At 41.7% G+C, this 22101-nt stretch overlaps 1 protein-coding gene across 8 annotated transcripts in view; it reads left to right on the forward strand.

Moving 5' to 3' along the window:
- The window catches only part of LOC18438955 (Transducin/WD40 repeat-like superfamily protein), an 86092-nt gene that overhangs the window by 38442 nt on the left and 25549 nt on the right, over nucleotides 1–22101 (forward strand). For all 8 annotated transcript variants that reach the window (XM_020670200.2, XM_088846537.1, XM_006849129.4 and 5 more), the window contains exons 12-13: nucleotides 1895–2253; nucleotides 17866–18193. In XM_020670200.2, coding sequence (XP_020525859.1) covers nucleotides 1895–2253; nucleotides 17866–18193 — 687 coding nt within the window. The remainder of the gene's footprint in view (nucleotides 1–1894; nucleotides 2254–17865; nucleotides 18194–22101) is intronic.

Consider the following 22101-nt stretch of genomic DNA (forward strand, 5'->3'; position numbering starts at 1 on the left):
AGGCTATCAAAAAGATTTCCAGTATTGAAACCACATTTCTTGACACTATTTGAAGGTAGGCTCTAATTTGATTGTTTAGAGCCTAGGCTCTATACAAACCATACCCTTTATATATATATATATATATATATATATATATAGATGCGCACGCGCACACACATGTTACTAAGAAACAAGTCTTACTAGAAGACTATTCGTACAAGTAACTCTAAAATAACTAAGAGGGCAAGTTTTACTAGAAGACTAATCAAGTAATTCTAATCTTTACCAATGAAATTTTTAAAACCAAATAGAAGTTGAACTCTATTATGTTAAACACAATCGAAATCTGACTAGGACTTTAGTTCTCAATTTTTATTTAAGCGCATTCCTAATCCATTTAGGACTCTTATTAATTTTTTTAAGTAAACAAAATCCTAATCCAATTAGGACCCTCGACTACCAATCCTACTACTTACGGACTTCTAACCAAATCAGCGACGATCTTCAAGACTCCCCCACAGCGCTGTGATTCTCTTCTTGTGACTCTAAGTCGTCCGTTGAACTTTGCAACGCTGTGATTCTCTTCTTGTGACTCCAAGTCGTCCCTTGAACTTTGCAAACTTCAGAAAATGCAAACCTTTTATGAGCCCTTTCATAGTTTGCTCATCTGTTGCCACAACTAAAAGGTTGATGTATCCAGTCAGTACTTCTTTCCGAATGAAGTGGGAGAGAGAACTTAGCGTGCAAATTGCATAGATCCATGTAGGGCCTAAAACAAGCCTCGTGGTTGAACTTGAAGTTTCATGAAGCCTTGGCACAGTTTGGCTCACTCTAAATGAAGAAGATTATTGTGTATATGTCAAGGTTAGTGGGAGATATGTTGTGTGACATGTCGATTGTTAGCAACTTGTTAGCTCTCGTAAATGAAAAAGAAAATGCTTTTTGTCTCGAAATTTAAAATGAAGGACCTTAGTGAGGCCTTGTATATAGTGGAGATCAAGATAATATGCTGTGCACACCATTTACTTCTCACAAGCCTCATATTTTAGAAACTAGAAAGGTTCTTGAAAGTTTTCCATGGAAAATTGCAAACTTGTGATTTCTTCAGTGGAGAATAGAGTCAAAGTGAGTTGAGCTGTGTCTCCAAGGGGGAAAGCTTAGTTCAAGTATACGGAGAAGGTGCTATATGTTAGTACAGTTGGATCTTTATGTATATGATACTAGGCACCCAACCCATGTTTTTCCGTGAGTCTGGTGAGAAAATACCAAAGCAGCTTGAGGCCTGACTGCTAGAAATTAGTGAAGAGAATCCTATGTTACACCCCAAAAGTACCGAATACTACATGTGTTACGGGGAACTGATGTGTGCGCAGAAGGTTCGTAGAATGCAGATTATTCCGGTGATCACATTGGAGTAGGATCATTGGATTGATTCCCACAAGGCAAGCTTCTTATGTGAAATGTGTATAATATGTTCTGTCATCATAAGGACTGGATTAGATTGGTTGGTCAGACTGGTTGAACCGGGAACTGGCCTAGTTTGTTCGGCCTAACCCAACATTGGAAATTGATCAACACTGATTAAAACTCCTTTCAAAATGGCAGGGCAGACTAGTCTGGTATAATTTTCTTCCCAATTTTTTCTACTTTTTATTTTCGTCTATTTTCTTTCTCTCTCTCTCTCTCTCTCTCTCTCTCTCTCTCTCTGTATCTCTTTTTTTTTTAATGACTGGTCCAATTTGACTGATTTTGACCTGACTGGAACCCTCACCTTTTGTCTTCTGCTCTGGTTCAGTCTATATTACTTATTTATGAGTGCTTCTGTGCTCTCTTTAATTTTTAATTGTGTTTCTATAACACACCTGTGGTATATAATTGCATTCTGGATCTGAAACTTTTGCCCATTGTGTAGGTATATTGCATGGTTGCACATCCTTTGCAACCACACCTTGTAGCAACTGGTACCAATATTGGTGTGATTCTCAGTGAATTTGATGCTAGGTCTCTACCGGCTGTGGTTCCTTTACCAACACCTCCAGGAAATAGAGAACATTCTGCTGTGTTTGTTGTTGAAAGAGAACTTAGACAGCTGAGTTTTCAGTTGTCTGCGCCTGCAAGTCCTTCTTTAGGAAGCACTGGTTCTTTGCCTGAAACAGAACGGTCAAGGGCAGAGTCAATAGAGCCATTACCTGTTAAGCAGACAAAGAAGCACCTAGGGGCCCCTGTTCCCCATGATTCATATTCAGTTCTTTCAGTGAGCACATCTGGCAAGTAAGTTCTTATCAACTCTCTCATCATATATTGAATATAAGCCTTTCTAATGGTTCCACATGTTTTCCTTTTATTTGGATTTGCCTTGATGATGCAAATATTAATAGTTGTTGTCTGATCAATATACTTTGATGCCTCGTGACAAATGGCTTCAGAAAAGACCATACTTTGGGAGATGAATTCCCCACTTTTTTTTTCTCAAGTTACAATGAAGAAAATATGATTGTACTTTGTCTGGATCTATCTGTGTCAGTTGATTTTCGAACCCTAAATTTGGCTGAAGATGTTTTCTATTTCTATTTTTTTTGATTTCCTGAACTGTATTGACAAACTTTCGTGTATGGCTGCTGCATGAATTTGAATGGTGCCACAAGTATTAGATCTTTGTATTATTTGTAAATCCAATGCGTTTTGGGTGATTTTGGGATTAGGTTCATCACTCTGCAAAAGCATGGGCAGAGGAAACAATTATGGGGAAAATGGATCCAAAATATTCATTTTGTTGCAATTTGGAGATTGGAACATGTGTTCACACAATCTGTTTACATGTAAAAAATGGGGTCCCTTTCTTAAATGCATTTTTGAACAGGAGGTATTGATTTTGAGTGTGTTAAGGGATCTGAAACTGAAATATTTGGCGAATTCTTAATCATTTCTTTCTTAGAATTAAGCGAAATTAACATTTGTTAATTATTGATATTTAGTTAGTAATTGTGCATTCATGTTTGTGATTTGTTTTTTCCATATAAATAATATTGTGAACTTTTTTTTGATAATCGACCAGTCTTTAAAGTAGCCACTTCTTAGGGCATTTCAAGTTGCACACGGGGCTGTAGATGCATATGTATATTAGAAACGTTAAGTAGGAACCAGGCATCAGAGCCAAGTTTCTGACAGAAGCTTTTCAGATAATCTCTCTCACCAGTGCATTAGCCTGTTTCATTGATTTCTCAAGGAAATGATGGAAATTATTGTCCTCCACCCAACTAGCTTGAGATATGTGATCTCTTCCACAGGATATGGAATCTTGCATGGGTAAGCGCCTTTTGTTGCAGTTATCCTATTACATACACATTTAGTGAACAGATGAAAGGTACTCTCTGGCATATCAAGTGGGTGGCCGCTTTTGTAATAGCCGAATCACAAATCCTAGCAAGTCTATCAAGACCTTCCTTGCTGTTGCAGGGCTGTCATGAGAAGGAAGGTCTAAATAAAAGTTTGGGAAGAGTACAGCTCTAGATTTTTGGGAAGAGTACAGCTCCAGATTTTTGGGAAGAGTACAGCTCTAGATTTCAGGAAGCATAGATACTCCGAATTAGTTAAGTGCTGCAATCTGCTCTGAACACTATGCCACATATTTGTGTTATGTATATTTGTTGAGAGGAACTCCTCAAAAAAAAAAAAAAATACACTCAAGCAAAGAAAATCCCGATGAAAATTTTAGTTGATTGAAGTGCTTAGCACTCTTTGTGTTCTATGCACTTTGGTTAATATTTCTGGAAGCTGCTTGAAACCTTGCTAAAGATTCCACTTTTCTCAAAGTTTTGCTTCACATTTTGTCACAAATGTGGCTGAAATGTTGTTCCATTTCGACCTTAAATTTCTATTTCTTTTTAAAAAATGCACTCAAAAGATGATGGCATGTGTTTTTCTCATCTTAAAGCCAATTATGGGCATGGACAGTGTTGAAAGCCCTTTTATCTGCAATACGAAACTCATGCTTACAACTTGGAAGTTAATGATGCTTTTGATGCTCAACTTCCATTTTTAATGGAAAACATTTCTATCCTCACCATGGTGAGGCCGCAACCTCCTCACCATCCTCATTTTGCCCCCCCCACCACCACCAAACCTGCTCACCACCCCTCCTCGTTGCCCCTTAGCTGTTCCCAATGCTATCTGGACTCTGATGCGTGCGAATCTTCACTCCTTCCTTATGCTCCCTTCTCCCCTCGCCAGGACAACTTTCGGGCCCTTGAGAGTTTGGGCGAGAACTGTTAGGGGGAGCCCCTTCTCGGTTGTCGCCTACCCGTAGATGGTTCCATTCTTTTCAACTTACCCTCTGAGAGCAGTGCGCTTCGTGCTCTTCATTCAGACGGTTCTGTAACCTTTAAAGGAGCCCAACTCTCCCTCCGCCGCCCCTTTTCCCAAGATGAAGGCTCCTTTTGCAAACAAAGAGTTTGGGTCACAGCTTCCCACATCCCTTTGCATGCTCTTGCCCCAACCACTTACCAAAGGATATCTGAAGCTTGTGGGTCTTTTGTGGCCATCAATCGGAGATCCATTGAGTTTCTTCTGTTGGGTTCCATGCAACTGTTGGTTGAGGTCTTGGACTACAATCTCTTACCCTCCTCCCTGTGGCTCGATGTTGAGGAGGTTTTTTTGCAGGATTCGATTATCTTGGACTCTTGCCTCTCCCTCGTTTCAACATTTCTATTGCCCCCCCCCCCTCGCTATTCCGACCCACCTGGAGCGCCCCTCTAACCTGTGGACGCTGGTTATTAGGAAACGTCGCTCTTCAAACAGCCCTTAACTCTAGAACCACCGCAAGCGCCACTTTCCTCCACCCCTCCGCTCCGCTTCATCCCTCGGTAACATTGTCGCTGCCTCAGCCCCTCCACCATTTCGCCCTAACTCCAATTCTGGGCTGTCCCCCCCCTCACCTTCCCCAGCCTCTCGTTTCCCCTTTGACTGTGCACCCCTCCCCACCACCTCTTGCGGCCCCACTCTTCTCTCTTCGCCACTCGCATCTCCCCATGGCCAGAATACCCCGCCTCCCTCCCCTCTCCTGGTCCCAACCCTTTACCCTAGCTTAACCGAGCGACACCCACTCACTCCCCTTCACTGCTGCAGTCTTGGTCCCTGACATAGCCTCCCTACCTACCGCCTCCGTTGGGCCTGTGATCGCTCCTCCCCTAGTTTGCACTCTCGGCTCCTCAGACCTATCGACATCTGCGACTAAACCTTCGTCCTCATAGGAAGCCAACATGGACTACCCCTCATCACCTTCCCCCCTCGGAGTTGGAGGCCGAACCCCTCATCTTTCCCTACCTATCGCCTTCCCTTCGGGGGCTTCTTGCGACCTGTGTCCCTTTTGTGGGCCCCATCCTTCAAGGCTTCTTCTCCACCACTATGCCCTTACTCCCTTGGCCACCCTACCAGATGCTTCACCTTGGCCTCTTACCCCACTCAATCCCAGCCCCTTCTTTCAATCTCATCCCAAGTCCTCCATCCCTCCTCTATAACCCTTTCTTGGACCCTTTCCCCCTTTCCTCTCCCCCTTCCCCTTTTTCCACCCCACCCCACCCCACCCCACCCGCCCCCCCCTCTGGCACCCATTCCGCCACTAGCCACTCGTTTCCAAGCTCCTCCCTCTTCACCCCCTCTTCTCCTATTCTCTCCCTCTCCACTCGCCCGCACTCTTCTCCTCCCTCATAACCTCTAACGCTACCCTCTTCCCCGGCTCCTCTCCCCTTCTATCCCTCTCTCTCTCCCCCTTCCCTCGAGGCCTTCACTTCTACTTCCCTCCCCTCTTTTCAGACTTCTAGCTCCTCACCTCTCTCCTCCCTCCTCTTCTAACCCTTCTCTCCCCCCATGTGACTTCTTCGTTCGTGGACTGTATGGACAAGGTAAGACAAAGTGAAGGACATTCTTCGTCTAATGGGCTTTCCCTACGTTGACACAAAAGGTCTGTTTCATCTCTTCTTTCAAGCCAATGCCCAAGCCAGGATGGAGGTAAGCTCTTTCTGTTCTTTGGAGGACATCGCCTTGCTTTTGGAAGCTCACCCAAATTCTATTACAGCCTCAACTTCTCCCTCTGCTGCACCTCCTTCCCCCCCCCCCCCTTCTTTGCCCCACCTCCTTCCCCCCCCCCACCTTCTCTGCCCCACCTCTTAGATGGTTTGCTAGGTTGGCCCACACCTCGCTGATTTCGCCAAGAAGCTCGTCGTCTCATGGAATATTAAGGGGTTGGGCCAACCCTTGAAATGTTCTTCTGCCCACGACCTTTGATCCAGACTATGCCCCTCCATCCTCTCTCTCTTGGAGACCATAGTTACCGGAGTCGCTTTCCTTGCTTGGCGATCCCTTGCAGAACCTTGATTCTCTCGATCTCAAAGTGGATCTCGTCTGAAACTCAATTTAGTGTTTTCGAGATCTCTCTCCATCTTATAAGGGAGCAAGTTCCTTCAAATTTAATTTTGCTTTCCTAAACACTATAGGATCTAGTTCCCTAGTCTTATGGTTCGTGCTTCAGAGCGCATAGGGATCTAGATTCCAAAGGACGGAACACAAGCATCGCCATAATTGGCATCTAGATCCCACCAATATGGGATCACTTTAGAGTTCCGTATTTATTTTCATAGAAGACTAAGCCAACATGTTATTGGTTAACAACTTTGGGAGCTACATTTTAAAGCCACAAATCCTTATTACCTATATGAGGAACTCGTGTTAAGAAAATGGAAATCACTCCTACAAAAGTCATTCTTCGCTCCATAATATGTTGGATCACTTTTACGAATGCACTCCTTGAGTTAAGAAACTAAAAAAAATGCCCTTGGGAACTTTGCTTCTGGCATATAGGATCTCACACCTTTATATAATAATTCTTCATCCTATGTAATAAAGGAGCTCGATCCCCAATACACATGGGCCTTGATTCTAACCTTTGAGACTCTACGGCCATCGATCCCTTACACATGGATCTTTAGTATAGCTTTGAGCAGCAGATCCCTACCCCAAATCTCGCAACCATTCCTGTTTCGTACTTAACAACTATGTTGGAGATTAAATCTCCTTCCCCTTCTCTTAGGCTGATTAGCCAGATTTGGGGACATCGACCATCCCAGTGGGAATCCATTCTAGCTTCTGGTGCGTCCGGTGGCATTTAGGTGGTCTAGGACCCCACTGAACACACGCTTATCTGCCCCCATCTGGGTTGGTTCTCGGACACTGTCCTCCTCTTCAAGATCTCTGATGGACAACTCTGGAAGTTCTCAGCCATCTACTGTCCAAACTTTGTTGAAGCTAGACCACAATTGTGGGAGGAACTTGACCTGGTAGCTTCTCTTCCACACCTGGCATGGTGCCTGGGGAGCAAATTTAATATCACTCGGTGGTCTTTCGAACGGAATTCCAACACCAACATTTCCTAGAATGCTCGACTTCTCTTATTTCATCTCCAGAAACAAACTTATTGACATTCCCCTCCAAGGTTTCCTTGGCTCTCATGCCATTTCCATTTACATACCCAAACCCACGATCCTCCTTGATACCCAACCTACTGCTAGGGACCCCAAACCTTTTCAATTCGAGCTTGCTAGGTTAGAGGAACCTTCTCTCCTCTCCTTTTTCTCGTCTTGGTGGAGTTCATTCGCCCCTTGGTGTTGGGTAGGGCGTGGTACAAACTTCAAAATAGAAATTCAAACACTTAAACGAGCCCTTAAGACTTGGAGCAGGTCCCTTCTAGGCAACTTCACTCCCCTTAAAGCCTCTCTCCTCTCGAAAATCCAAGCTTTGGACCTCACCGAGGAATCCTGCCCCTTTCCGAATGGGAGGTTTCACTATAGCCTAGCTCAAACAAGACTGTCTCTCCCTCCTTAAGAAAGAAGAAATTAACTGGTTCTAAAGATCCAGGGTCGAATAGCAAGAGTCGAGTGACCTCAACACTGGCTTCTTGCACAAGATCGCAAACTGCCGTCGTCGAGACAACACTATTTCGCACCTTAAGGTCAACGATAGATTGCTTGACCAACCTGGTGAAATCGAAGAGGTCGTTGTCTCTTACTTCAAATCCCTGTTCTCGGCTCCCTCCAAACACTCGACCTCGTATGGGCGATTTATCCTTCCTCACGCTTCCACCTAACCTTGCCGAGTGGTTGCAACGCTCGTTTGTTGAAGCAAAAATCACCTCCGCCATTGCGGACCTTGGCTAGGATCGGGCACTGGGGCTGAACAACTTCTCGGTGGTACCTTTTAAGATTTTCTGGTCCTCCTTCAGGGACGATTTCCTCTCCTTCTTTGAGGAATTTTTCAACCAAGGAATCATTCACACCACCCTGAATGCTACTTTCCTCACCCTTGTTCCTAAGATCGATGGTGCCAAAGAGCTTAAGGACTTTTACCCTATCTGACTTATCAACTCTACTTACAAATTTTTAGCTAAGGTCCGTGCCTCCCATTTGAAGGAGGTTCTGCCCCATGTCATATCCGCCTCCCAATCGGTATTCGTGAAAGATGAGAAAATTCTCGACGGGGTTTTGGTAGTCCATGAATGTGTGCATTCGAGAGACCTTGCCAACCTACTGGGTCTCACTTATAAGATTGACTGGAAAAAGGCCTATGACCATGTAGACTGGGCCATCTTGGTAGAAATCATGTTTCGCATGGGGTTTTGAGAAAGATGGAGGAATTGGATGCGAGGATGTTACTCACATCCCCATTTCTCCATTCTGGTTGCCAAATAGGATTCTGAGGCACAACGCATCAGGTGCTTGGAAATCTTTCTCAACTGCTGCCACTCCTTTCAGAAGGTCTGTAAGGTTCCACCCAAGAGATGGATCGAGAGTTAAATTCTGGTCAGATTTGTGGTTAGGACCCTCACGCATGTGTGAGGTGTTCCCTACACTCTTCTCTCTAGCACATAATATTTTTTCCTCAATCGCTGAGGAGCTGGTTTTGACTGGAGGACGAAGAGTTTGGAACCCTTCATTTCGAAGGAACCTAACCGAAGAGGAAACCATTCACTTCCAGGTTCTCTCGTCAACCCTACACTCTCTTTTCTTCCTGCCTCAAGGCAACGATGTTATAGTCTGGACTCTTGCCCCCTCAAGGAGCTTCTCGGTCGCCTCCTTCTACAAAAGCTTAACTCTGCTACCCACACTTTCGGGATCTCGTAACTCGGTGCAGTCAAGAGTGTGGGCCACCATAGCTCCCCCTAAAGTCCAAACTTTTAATTGGCTAGCCTTCTCCCACAAAGCACTCACAATGGATAAGCTCCAGAAAAGAGGGATCCCCATCCCTAATAGGTGTGCTCTGTGTGAATGTGAGGAGGAAACAAATCTCCACTTCTTTATCCTCTGTGAGTTCTCCTACGACCTTTGGGGTCGAGTCTTGCAATTATTTCGCATCAACTGGGTCACTCCTCCCTCGGTCAAGGCTCTGATATCTTATGATCTTGATTCTTGTTGGCCTAAGGCCGGGAGAATCTTGTGGAAGGCAACTGTAGCTGCTACTATCTGGACTGTTTGGCTGGAATGAAACTCAAGAATCTTTCTTGGCTCTAAACTCCAAACTTCGGCAATCTTCCACAAGGCTATCTCTTTGGTCACTTTTTGGGCCTCAAACCACCAGGTTTTTGCGAGCATCTCAGGGAGTTTCTTCCTTTCCCAATAGTACAATCTCCTCCATCATCGACCGCACTTGACTACAAGGCTAAATAACTGGCAACCTTCTCTAGAGGGAATGATCAAGTTAAACTTTGATGGGTGCTCCCTAGGTAATCCGGGCTCAGCAGGGGCTGGGGGGGTCTTTAGAGACCACAATGGCATTATCCTTCTAACACTCTTTGAGCACATTTGCCAAAAGGATTACCATCCTGTTGAAGCCTTGGCCTTTTTAATTGCCCTGAAACACTACAATTAGTCATGGGGCTTACACCTCATAGTGGAAGGTGACTCACAAAATGTCATCTCCTGGGCAAGCTGAACAAGCCCTCCACCTTGGCACCTTATTCCAATATTTGATGAGATATATCACATTTGTTGGGCTATGGACGTCTCCTGGAAGCATATATGGAGGACGTTCAACGACTACGCAGATCGGTTGGCGAAAGCGGGAGTTAGAAGTCAAAGTCAAGATGTTCAAGCCGGGTCCACCTTCGTTTTTGCGCGGGACAGGTGGCACACAACTTAAACCTCTTTGCCTGAGTTTTTGCACAATTGTTTTTTTTTTTCTGAACGCTCATTGTAAATCTTTGTATTTGGGCGACTCTATAAGCCCCTTTTTGTACAAGATAGTCTAAACGATTTTTTACCGAGTCTACAACTGTTGGTGACATCGGACCACTCTTGCCATGTAATCTTTACCATTTTAATACAAGTTAACTTCATAAAAAAAAAACACCAAAAGATTACTTCCCGGCTTTTAGGGGCCTCGGACAAGGGGATCCCCCTATCCCATTTCATGTTTTCCATCGCGACAGAGGTTTTCAGCCAATCTATTTCCTGCATGTTCCAATCTTGCCGCCAAACCGGGTTCAAAAGCAGTCCGTGAGGGTTTCTTTTCACCCACCTCCAGTATGCCGGCGATACTTTGGTCTTTCTTGGTGCCTCCACAGGGGAACTTGAATCCCTTCGCCTTTTCCTCTAGTGCTTCGAATTTGCCCTGGTGTTCAAAGTAAACATGGAGAATCGAAGATGATAGGGGTGGCCTTAAGCCCCAAAGAGACCCTCTCCTTTGTCTCAGGTTGGAACTGCCAGATTGACGAACTCCCCACTACCTACCTGAGCATGACCCTTGGCCTGGGCAAACCGAAAAAGCGCCAATGGTCCATGTCCTTGACAAGGTTGACTGACGCCTAGCCAGAAGGAAAGGTTGCTTCCTCTCCTTTGCAGGCCGTACTACCCCATGTCATTGTTTCGCACCCTTGCGGCTGTCTCATCCCACCAGAAACATCTTATGAGAAATTTTCTCTAGGCAAGGGATGCCGGCTCTAAGAAGCTTCACCTCTTAGCCTGGGACAAAGTTCATCAATCCAATCACCTTGGGGGTTTGGGCATTCGATTACTAAGACAACATAATATGGCAAGTTTAGGTAAATGGTGGTGGCGTCTAGCTACCCTTGATAACCTCCTTTGGATCAATGTCATCCAGTGTAAATACAGACTTGACCCCACCAGTAGACCATCTGGGGCTTGGAGGTCCTTCTTAACCTCTCTCATGTCCTTTCAACGACTCATTTGATTCCACCCAAGGAGGGTCGTCGAGTTCTCTTCTGGATTGACATCTCGTTGGGGCACACTCCTCTCAGTGGCCCTTTTCCTTCGCTCTTCTCTATTCCTAAAGACCAATCCTCCTCGGTAACCGAAGCCCTACCCCTCTTGGGCCCCTCTCAATTCTGGTCTCCCTCCTTCCAGGGACTTTTACCAACTTGGGAGTTTACCAACCTCTCTGCTTTTCTTCATTCTTCTTTCTTGGCCCCCTCAGGCCCATACAAGATGATTTGAAGCCCATCCCCCTCGACCCTCTTCTCTGTTGCTTCCTTTTACAAACACCTTATCGCCCAAGCCTTGTCCTCCATCGCTCCCCCCAAAATCCAAGCTTTCCTGTGGATAGATCTTCTCGAAAGGGCTCTCACTATTGATCAGTCGCAATGGATTGGTTTACCAATCCCCATAGATGTACTATGTGTCAGTCTGCCGAAGAGAATAACGCACACCTCTTTCTCCACTGCATTGTGGCCCAAAACCTTTGGGGGTCCCTATTTCGTCTCTTTGGATGGAAATTGGTCACCCCATCCTCCATACCAACACTGTTGAAGTTCAGCCACGACTACCCTTGGGCAAAATCTGGTCGAATCTTGTGGCAAGCAGGAATGGCAGCTACGGTGTGGAACATCTGGATTGAGAGAAACTCTTGGATCTTTTGAGGAGAAATATGCTTGAATCCTCTATCGTATTTTGGGCCTCAAACCACAAGAGATTCAAAGGCCTACCCTCATCCACTTTCCTACCCAACTGGAAGTCTTCAGTCCTTCTTCGGCTTCCCCACCCCTCTCGGTAAGACTGTCATTACAAATTTAAGTTAAGTTAGGATATATGGGCCAATGTGTTATTTGTTTGGACATGTTTTATATTTCGAACATTAGATTATAATATAAGAGTGTATGGGGCCTTGAGGAGATCAATTCCACATATTTTTTAAACATTGAAAGAGAGAAAAGCTTAGGGTTTTGCAACCCTAACTTGAGGTATGGAGAAGGAACCCTCGATTTCTTGGAATTGTACTTGGCTTTGTTTCTTGTTGATTTAATTGTTCCCTCAAATTCTCGTGCATCAAATTGGTATCGAAGCTTGCATTCTACATCGAAAGTACTGTAGTAGAGTACGCAGTTACTGTAGCACCATACAGAGTTACTGTGACATCAATGTTTTGGTTCCCTAGGTCCGCAACAAAACGGGGAAGTTATAATGGGGTTCTACGGTTTTTTGATTTTTGCCAAAGTTTTGACAAAACAACCTAGATCTTGCTGATTTCAATAGTTTTTTTGTTGATTGTTTGCCTAAGGTTGATGATTTCGACGAATCCATGGCAGCGAGAAGGGGCCATGATGACAGAATTGAGGAACTTGAAAGGCAAGTAAAGCAGCTGGTGCAGTAGTTCGCGAGCCTCAATAATGTGTAAGACGTGATCTTTCTGACCTAGAGGATCTCTAGTACAAGCCTTTTCACTTTTGCACTCCGCGTGGGAGTCGAGTGAAGAGGATAGTTAACATACGACTTGGATGTGGGAACATCACTCTAGGGTTTTCGATTTGGAGGATGAGATTCTTAATTTTGACACAGATTATATAAAATCTGTAGGATGTAGATTGGGATCTACCACCAATCTTCGACACATACTTAGATGAAGAACAAGATCTTGTAGGAGATCCAATCTATGATGATGATCAAAATTTGTGGTTGAATTGATATTTAACTAGGAAAAAGATGGACTCAAAGGAGAATTGAAATGTGAGTCGCTGATCTCAAAGATGCACCCGTGGTGTGTTCTAGAGCTGAGTCTGGGCAAATTCAACATCGTCACATGGCTAAAGTGATGCAATGTGATTAAAATATTTTACCGACAAACAATGACTATTTCCTCGAGGGATTCTCAATTCTAGTGCACAATCATTGGGTTTTGATTAGTGCTGTAACCCACTAGTCTCAGGATCATGTTTACAATATTCAAGTTGAAGAATGTTGCTGGACTAACGCCAATTTCATCTTAGCACACTTCAAAAATCGTCGTCAAGTTTTCTCCAACTAGGGAGAATGATGGAGGGCAAAATTATTCTTATTTTTTATTTTTATTATACTTAAATGATGTATCTTATAGTTTAGTTTTAGGGTTGATTTCTAGGGTTTTTTTAGTTTTTTATGGTTTTTATTTTTTTGTTTACTTTGTAAGTAATATTCACAAGTACTATTCACGTGTACTGTTCATAGAGGTAAAACTGTCATTATAAATTAAGTTAAATTAGGATATATAGGTCAATGTATTATTTGTTTGGATATGCTTTGTACTTTGAGCATTTAATTATAGGGAAAATATCCTATTATCCCCTATTTTTAACTTCTATATCTCATTATCCCCAAGAATTGAAAATATTACTTGTAAGCAAAAAGACTCCATCTTTTCTATCTTCCAACCCCCTAAACCCTTTTCACCATGTATTATTGACCTCAACAACTTATGAAATGACTCTCTTTCTCTCTCTAAAACTCCATCTCTCTCACATCATTGTATCTCTCTCTCACAAAACTCCATCTCTCTCTAAAACCCATACTACATCTCTCGCTCACATCATCGTCTCTCTCTCTCCTTAAAACTCAAACTTCATCTCTCTCTAAAACCCAAACTCCATCTCTCTCTCTCTCTCTAAAACTCCATCTCTCTCTCACACATAAGAAGTTGTGATTGTGTTCGTGTTCGTGTGCGAGCTCAAGCTAAACCCCTTAGTTGGTAAACTCACCAAGAAGCGAAGAGGGAGAGATGCAGTTTTAGAGAGAGATGGAGTTTGAATAGGGTGTCATTTTAGTATTTGTTTGGGTAAAACATTTATGATCAAATGGGTCCAAGGGGTTGTAAGATAAAAAAGATGGAGACCTTTTGCTTATAAGTAATATTTTCAATTCTTGAGTCTCATGAGATATGGAAATTAAAAATAGGGGATAAGGAGATATTTTCTCTTAATTATATTATAAGAAGTTGTGGGGCCTTGAGGGGGTCAATTCCACATGATTTCTAGAAATTAAAAGAGAGAAAAGCTTATGCTTTTGCAATCTTAGCTTGGGATATAGAGAAGAAACCCTCGGTTTCTTCGAATTGTGCGTGTGTTTGGCTTTGTTCCTTTCTTATTTTATTGTTCCCGCAAATTCTCCTGCATCACATATGCACGAAAACAACTCCTCACAGGTTGAATGCTCCTTACATAGTATCAAAAGAAAAATGAGGGGCATACAATTCTCTAGCATCAAAGAATGGTGGGTATGTTGGTCATTGCTACAATAAATGAAAAACTGATGCATTTATGGTCCCACAAGAACAAAAAACAGTTGGATAGCTGCTGGTTTTCCCCTGTAGGTCCCCTTGCCCTGCCCTCACTAGCCAGGGCATTGTCTTCATGGTTTGCTGCCCACTGGATGTGAGGTTTAGCTGGCCGCAAAGATGAAATTTATGGTCTAAGAAAGGAATTGATCTCCATGGGCTTTGGGCTCTTTTCGAGGCCCAAAGCATGGTATTCTTGGAGTTACTCTCTACAATAAGGGGGCTACCAATATTCCCTATTTGGGGACTTTTTTCAAGCCTTTGAGCATTGTGATACTCTCAGTCATTGTTGAGTTGAAATTGCAATATATCCCAAACTCGAGAACAAAGTATACCCTAAGCAGTCTCCATGGATAGTTCTGAAACTAGCTGGTCCTTGGTTGCTTGGGGAACAATCGTCGATGTGCAATCCTTAAAAAAGAAAAAAGAAAAATAAATAAAATAAAAAAAGAATATGTTGAGGTGCATGCAACTCCGAAACAAAAAGAAAGAAAAAAAGGAAAAAGTGTGTATGCTAGACGCAACTTGTCAGGTATGGGCATATATGTAGCCCATGGTTCAACATGCCTAACAGGTGTGCTTTATGATGTAATTAGGGTGATACTTATTTTATATTATTAAGGTTTATTTCATAGTTACCAGAATCTCTCCACTGACCTCAAGATTCTAGTTCCGAAGCTCGATTCCGTGTTTTTGTTAAGGAATCTCCATGGAAACCATTTTTCGGAACCAAAGAAACTCGATTCCTTAATTTTGGAACCTCGATTCAACACATCTTTAGAAACCATTTTTCAAAACTAAGGACACTTGATTCCTTAATTTCGGAATCTTGATTCAGCGCTTCTTTAGATATCATTTATCGGAATCAAGGAAACTCTATTCCTTAATTTTGGAATCTCAATCCAACACATCTTTAGAAACTTGAACCCATTAATTCTGGGTAGACGTTGCCAAATATATCGAATTTGGATTCCAGCGAGGATTAAATCTTGATTCAAAAATAAATAAATTCTAAGTATCAAAGAGAAAAAAAACCAATGCAATATACATAATGTCCATCACATGTTTGTGATGGTTGTGCACTTCCTAAAGGAAATTGGAATAGAAATCTTCATTCGAATGCTTTTAGTGGTTGCAGTGTTTCATTATTTTACTGGTGCCACCCTAGACGGCCTTTACTTTAAATTTAAAATATAATTGGTTAATACAACACATGCAATTAAAAGTTAAACCATGGCACAAACATAATCCTATTTTGTCTTTATAGTAATGAAGTCAAAATCACAATTTAGAAATACTTAGCTTTTGTATATAATGACCGTAAGTTCAATAGCCAACACAATCACTTTAAAATTTGGGAAACCTTCTAATAAGAGACATCCAATATAGGTTCGAAAGTTGATAAGGTCAAGATGTGCTTGGGGCTTCGTTCTCCATAAAAATGAAATCTCGATTCCTGATGGAGGTCGTGAAACGCATTCCATATTCCATATTATTGTAAATCTCGATCCCAAATTGTTATGGCGCTTTGATCCATATACTTCAGAAACTGATTCCACATATGTCAAAATCACGATTTGAAACAGCAACATATCTCTGTTCCACATATGCTAGAAACTCGATTACATAGATGTCCGGAACTCGATTTCGCATATTAATGAATCTTGACTCCTGGAGTGTCGATTCCAAGGGGATGGGAATCTCGATTCCAAGGAGGATGGAATCTCGATTCCAAGGAGGATGGAATCTCGATTCCAATGAGGATGGAATCTTGATTCCATTTGTGGATGAAACTTAGATCTATTTCGGTCTAGACACGATTCTTAGAAACTAGGAATCTCGTTCCTAATGATTCCTAATGTACGGACAACGATTCCTAAGGCAGGAATCTTCTAGCCGGCCGTGATTCTGCGATTCCGGTTCCTAAAACGATTCAGGTTCCCTTGCATTTCCAACAACTATGATTTATTTCTTAGGAATCTGTAGGGTTAAGTTTGATTATTTTTCTGAGATTTTAGGATTAAGTCATTTAGTTTTATAAACATTAAATATTTTTAGGGTTTTGGGGTTTCTTTTGTTTCCAAATACACGATCTATTGTAAAGAAAGATGTAGAGAGAAGCTATTGGTTTTCTTAGACTTGATTTCTGTGGGGTGGCTTCCCTGCAGGTCACTGTATTTTTTCAAATATTCTTTATTTATTCTCTCCTCACTACGTGATTTGGCTTGTTTGGTGAGCATTAAAAACGTCATACCCAAGGCAAATGCATGTACCTCATGAATTCAATAGAATACACAAGGAAACATGCTCCAAAATGCCAGGCCAGTCATTCCTGTTGGGCATCTATCCATGCCTCAACATGGCGAACATATTTCATCGTGTATCCTAATGTGCAGAGTTTTCCCCTTTAAACTCCTCTACAGTATATGCATATAACATCGAGGAAAGGATTAAATGAGATTGACAATGCTTCATATTGGCTTTTTCTTTCAAATCTTGTGCATGATTAGAAGGACGATACCCTATCCTATGGATTATCGAGAAAAGAAAGTAAAATATAATGCTCCATTCTGTGATGATCTCATTTGGTTGACATGGATTGATAAGATCTTGGAAATTTTACAGGATGGTAATTCTGTTTGCTTATTCACTTGCTGGATCCTTTGGATTTCTCTATATATGACGAGACGTAACAAGGAAGTATAACATGTAGGGCAGCCGATGTTTACAGATGACATGGTGAAAGTTTAAAGGAGTAAGGCTGGAGCGTTTTTAAAAGAAATCTAGAAAGCCAAAAAAGCGTTATCTGTCTTCGACAGTGCTAAGCATAACTAGATGATGGCTTATTGTTGCATTCAATGGCACATAAGAAAGACTTTGTTCTGGGTGTGATAGGAGATGTCTGACAATGTGGTCCATTAATTTTACAGTGTCCCTTTCAAAGGGTAAATTGTTAGGGTTTCTTTTATTATAGGTGAGCCTTAGAAATCTAGAAGGCTTTGGGTTCTTTAGTTTTATATCTAATGGGTATAGGAGCGTTCTTTAGTTTATATCTAATGGGTATAGTAGCTGTTAGGTTCCTGCAAATTGTTTGTTTAATGATTTCTTTTTATCGGTTCGTTGAATGACTTTCTTTCCCTTCATTCTTGCAGTTCAGTAATTATACTTTGCAGATTTTTATCTTCTATTTGTGAAAGGTGTATTTTGCAATTTTGTATGATGTTTCTGATTTGAACAAGTTCACTGATTGACCACCTAGATGATTCTGATGTTTTCCGTGCTTTGTTGATTTGTTTACAGGTATGTTTCAATTGTGTGGCCGGATGTTCCTTATTTTTTAGTGTACAAAGTAAATGATTGGTCAGTAGTTCATTCAGGCATAGGAAGACTTTTTGCTTGGGATACATGTCGTGATAGATATGCTGTGGTGGAATCTGCATTGCCTCCAAGAGTGCCTCTCATTCCTAAAGGGACTTCCAGAAAAGCAAAGGAAGCTGCTGCAGTTGCGGCTCAAGCTGCCGCTGCTGCTGCCAATGCAGCATCCGCAGCCACTGTCCAAGTGCGTATTTTACTGGATGATGGGACCTCTAATGTTCTGGCACGTTCTATACATGGACGCAGTGAGCCGGTATGAGCATTCCTGTTGGTCATCTAAGTCTACGGTTTTCTTTTCCCTTTATATTTGCATCTTTTCTGTCGTGAACTGGGGTGGCCATCTTTTGTCTCATTTTAGATGCGGTTCTTGAGACATGAGTCCATCCTTTACGATCTCAATGATGTGATCATCTGCGGAATTCACTCTTTCATCACCTCTTAGTCAAATGGCAGATTGTAAAATGATGTTTTGCAGTTACAGAAGTGTTTGTACCATAGTTTCTAGGTCTCTAGGAAGTAGTTTGTGAAGTCCTGGCAGCACTGAGACATAGATGCTTTTGTGTAGGTATTTTGTGCAATATATATTAGAATGGCCATGTACAAACCATGGTTGTTGGAAAAGCCTGAGATTCGGAATCGGTTTAGGAATTGGAAGCATGGAATTGCAGCGGTTAGAAGATTCATCATGTTGGAATCACTGTATGTACAGTGCGAATTGCAAGAATCGAGATTCCTACTTTATGGGAAATGTGTCCCAACCCAAATGGAATTGAGATTCTTACCTCTTTGGAATCATGCATCAACCCAATTGGACTCGAGATTCATACATTTTTGGAAGCAAGTTTCAACCCAATTGGAATTAAGAATCCCTTAATATTGGATTGGAGATTCCCAATGGTCCTAAAGTATTGAGTGGCCTTAATCATGGTTCCCCACAAGGTATTGGAATCAAGAAAGTAAAAATGCGCAATTTGTTAATAATGAAATGTTAAAAAGAATATATTTATTTTGGTTTTGCAGATTTAGGAATGGTGTTACGTACATTTAGCAGATGCTTATAGGGTTCTTTGACACCGTTCATTTATTAAATAATAGTAGATTTCGGTAATATAATATTTCACTAGTCCACTAAGGAATTCATGATTCGTCGAAGCCTTCTTCCAACTAATTGGGGTTGGCTACATGAATCCTGGTCCACCATTTTGCAGTATTAAAGATCATACCTTGAGTACTGTAGGTTCAGGATTCATAGTAAGTTCTGACAAAGTTTTACGGTGGCTGGCTACCAAACACAACCCAGCCTCTTTACCCCGGGCATGGGACGGGTTAAGGGAAAGTCCTTACCCTTCTTAGACCAATGGAAAGTTATGTATACGCATAATTAATTAATATACAAAAAATTTTCCTTTTGAACACAAAAAATAATAATTGACTTTTATCTGGTGTTACATGGAAATCTATATGAGTGTTGCTGTCTCACATACGTGTAGCTTTCGGGCATAAAGAGTAGGACACATAGAATAATTTCACACAAATATTATTTGAAACAAATAATAAAAGTTCTCTCTAAATCATAAAATGTCCTTAGGTTAAGATTGGAAATCAGCTTAGTTTAGCAGTAGTAATCAGTAGTAAAGTGGGGGACCACACAGCACCTCTCCAAGAGGTCTTATGCCCGAGAACCTTGTGAGCACTTTTTTTGGTTTTATCTTTTAAGAGTCCGGAGGTGTCAACGCGTATTAGCATGCAACACCGGCCCTTTGCTGGACTGTTGCAGTAGCACGGCTTATATCCTTGTTTACAATGACATCTAATATCCTCTGGCTATAACTGTAAATCCAGACTGAATTCAATACCATCTCCCATTAATGCAGGTCTCAAAGGGAGTGATTGTGATGTGTTAAATCCACTGAATGCTGCTATGTTGCCACTAATAACATAACATAAACATGGCAACTGCAAATGATAAATATAAAAGATTAATAGGTATGCTTTCGAATCATTACAAACAGCATACTCCAAGCATAATTAGCTCCAGAAAATTTTGGAAAACTACCTCGTCACAAAATCATGAAATCTAAGGAATTGATGATTGTGTTTACAAAACATACAAATATTTTTAAAAAATACTGAAAATGAGATTTTGATTTTAATATATATAGTTGAAAATGAGAGTTTGTTCATCATTGTGATGCTCCATGTTGTAATAGAGTGGAACCAAAATCTCGTTCCTAGTTATCTTTAAAACAAGTAGCTGCTAAGTTCTAGCACTAGTAAATTGCGGTATGTGATGCTGTAGAATCTGGATTTCAAAAACAAAAAAAAGGAATCGGAATTCTATAAAGCTGGAAGCAAGATTTCTATGTTGATCTAATTGTCGTTCCACACACTTGTGATTCACAGTATTTGATGATGTAGAATCTGGGTTCCAAAAAAATCGAACTGAGATTTAATAAATATGGAATGGAGATTCTTAATTTCATGGAAAGGTGTTCCATGAAGATTCCTCTAAGGAATCGCTGAATTGGGATTTTGAAGTGGAATCATCACCTGGGTGAGAGATTTCCGTAAGTATGGTACAAACTACTTTTGTACATATGTATTTTTTTATCTTCACACTCGCTTGTGTCCTCATTCATGCATGCATGGGCTTTTACATACATATGTACATAATATACTGCGTGTGTCCACAAGAATGGGCTCTAGGTAGAGGTGGCCACAGTGGCAGGTGCCACTATTGATGTCTAGAGTTCCATTCTCACCATGTCCCATGTTAACATTCAAAAAGGAAAAAAAAGAAAAAAAGGAATACTGTGCATGCTAAAGACCACATGAACGTACATATAAGCACAATTGCTTTGCTTTCAGCATCCTCAATTAGGTCATGAAGAAGCACATGGACAGTTCTGGAAGCTTAAACTGCAGGGTTTGCCAAGTTAAATTCCTTCAATCCTGCTGCTAGTGATAGTTCTCATTTTCTTCTTGTTGAAAGCGGATAATGAATGGCCTTCAGCCAAAGATTGCGGTAGTGTGGACCAAAGAATTTGTAGCATGTCACTTGGATGGAACTCATGGAACCGAGACGTCGGGCCTTTATGAAAGTCTAATGAGATTGGTTCTATACTTTCTGATGAAATGTGGTTGGCTTTTTAATTAACTTTAGCATCACACATGTTGCTATGTCCTTATCCTGTTTCTCTGCAGTTACAAAAAATTGTCATTTTTGTAGAGATAGAGAAATCAATATAGAGTGTGAATTATGTTTCCCATAAAAAATTATACGAACTGAATGCAATGTAAGAAATATTGTGCTCTGTTATTTACTGTGTATGTAGTTACTCACATTCATATGGTGTGGTAGGGTCAACTTTTACGGATAGTCCATCTGTTGAAGTATATTGTTTTTTTGAGACCATAAATGTGTGTTTATAATGGTAGTTCGCATTACGACTGATTAGTTGCATATTAGTTTGTTAGATATGTATATCGCTGTGTGTGAGGGTGCGTGGGGAAATTGTTTTGGGTGCATCCCCCGATGCAATGCAATAGTTGTGGCTTCATCATCTGCACCGTCTTTTGGAACGGGTAGTGTACATTACGATACATTTTCTAAAAAAAGGAGTGGAGGTGATATTTTCTAGAAAAAAGGAGTGGAGGTGATTACTGGTGAACTGGGGAACTGGTTTTCTCTTTTATTCAAACTGGGCCCATCATTTCCCTCATTGACCAGTCTCTCTCAACCACACCATTCCCTCACTCTCTCTCTCTCTTCTTCCCCCCCTCCCCCCCCACCAGACCCAAAACCCACCCTCTCCTTTGTTGTCCCTCCCTCTCCCATCCTCCTCCCCCTCCAGGCTCTCTCTTTCTCTCTCTCTCTCTCTCTCTCTCTAAGCACCTGTCTCTCTCTAACATCCTCAAGAGAGAAAGCTGCAGAGAAGTTTAGAGAGAGGAGACATAAATGAAGAGCTAGGATGCAAAAGCATCCAAACCAGAAAAGCAATGGCATATATTTATCCCTTTCTCCAAATCATGCATCAAGATGAAACAGTTGGCAGCATCTCTACCCCTATAGATGGAGAACAGACTTTATTTCACTCTTAATCTACAAGATCGGCACATGTTCCCTTTTTCTGGCAAAAAATCTGTGTGGAATCGATTTTC

Source organism: Amborella trichopoda, chromosome 9, assembly GCF_054954075.1.
Source record: "Amborella trichopoda isolate Santa Cruz 75 chromosome 9, AtrichopodaSantaCruz75HAP2 v2.0, whole genome shotgun sequence".
Lineage (NCBI taxonomy): Eukaryota > Viridiplantae > Streptophyta > Magnoliopsida > Amborellales > Amborellaceae > Amborella > Amborella trichopoda.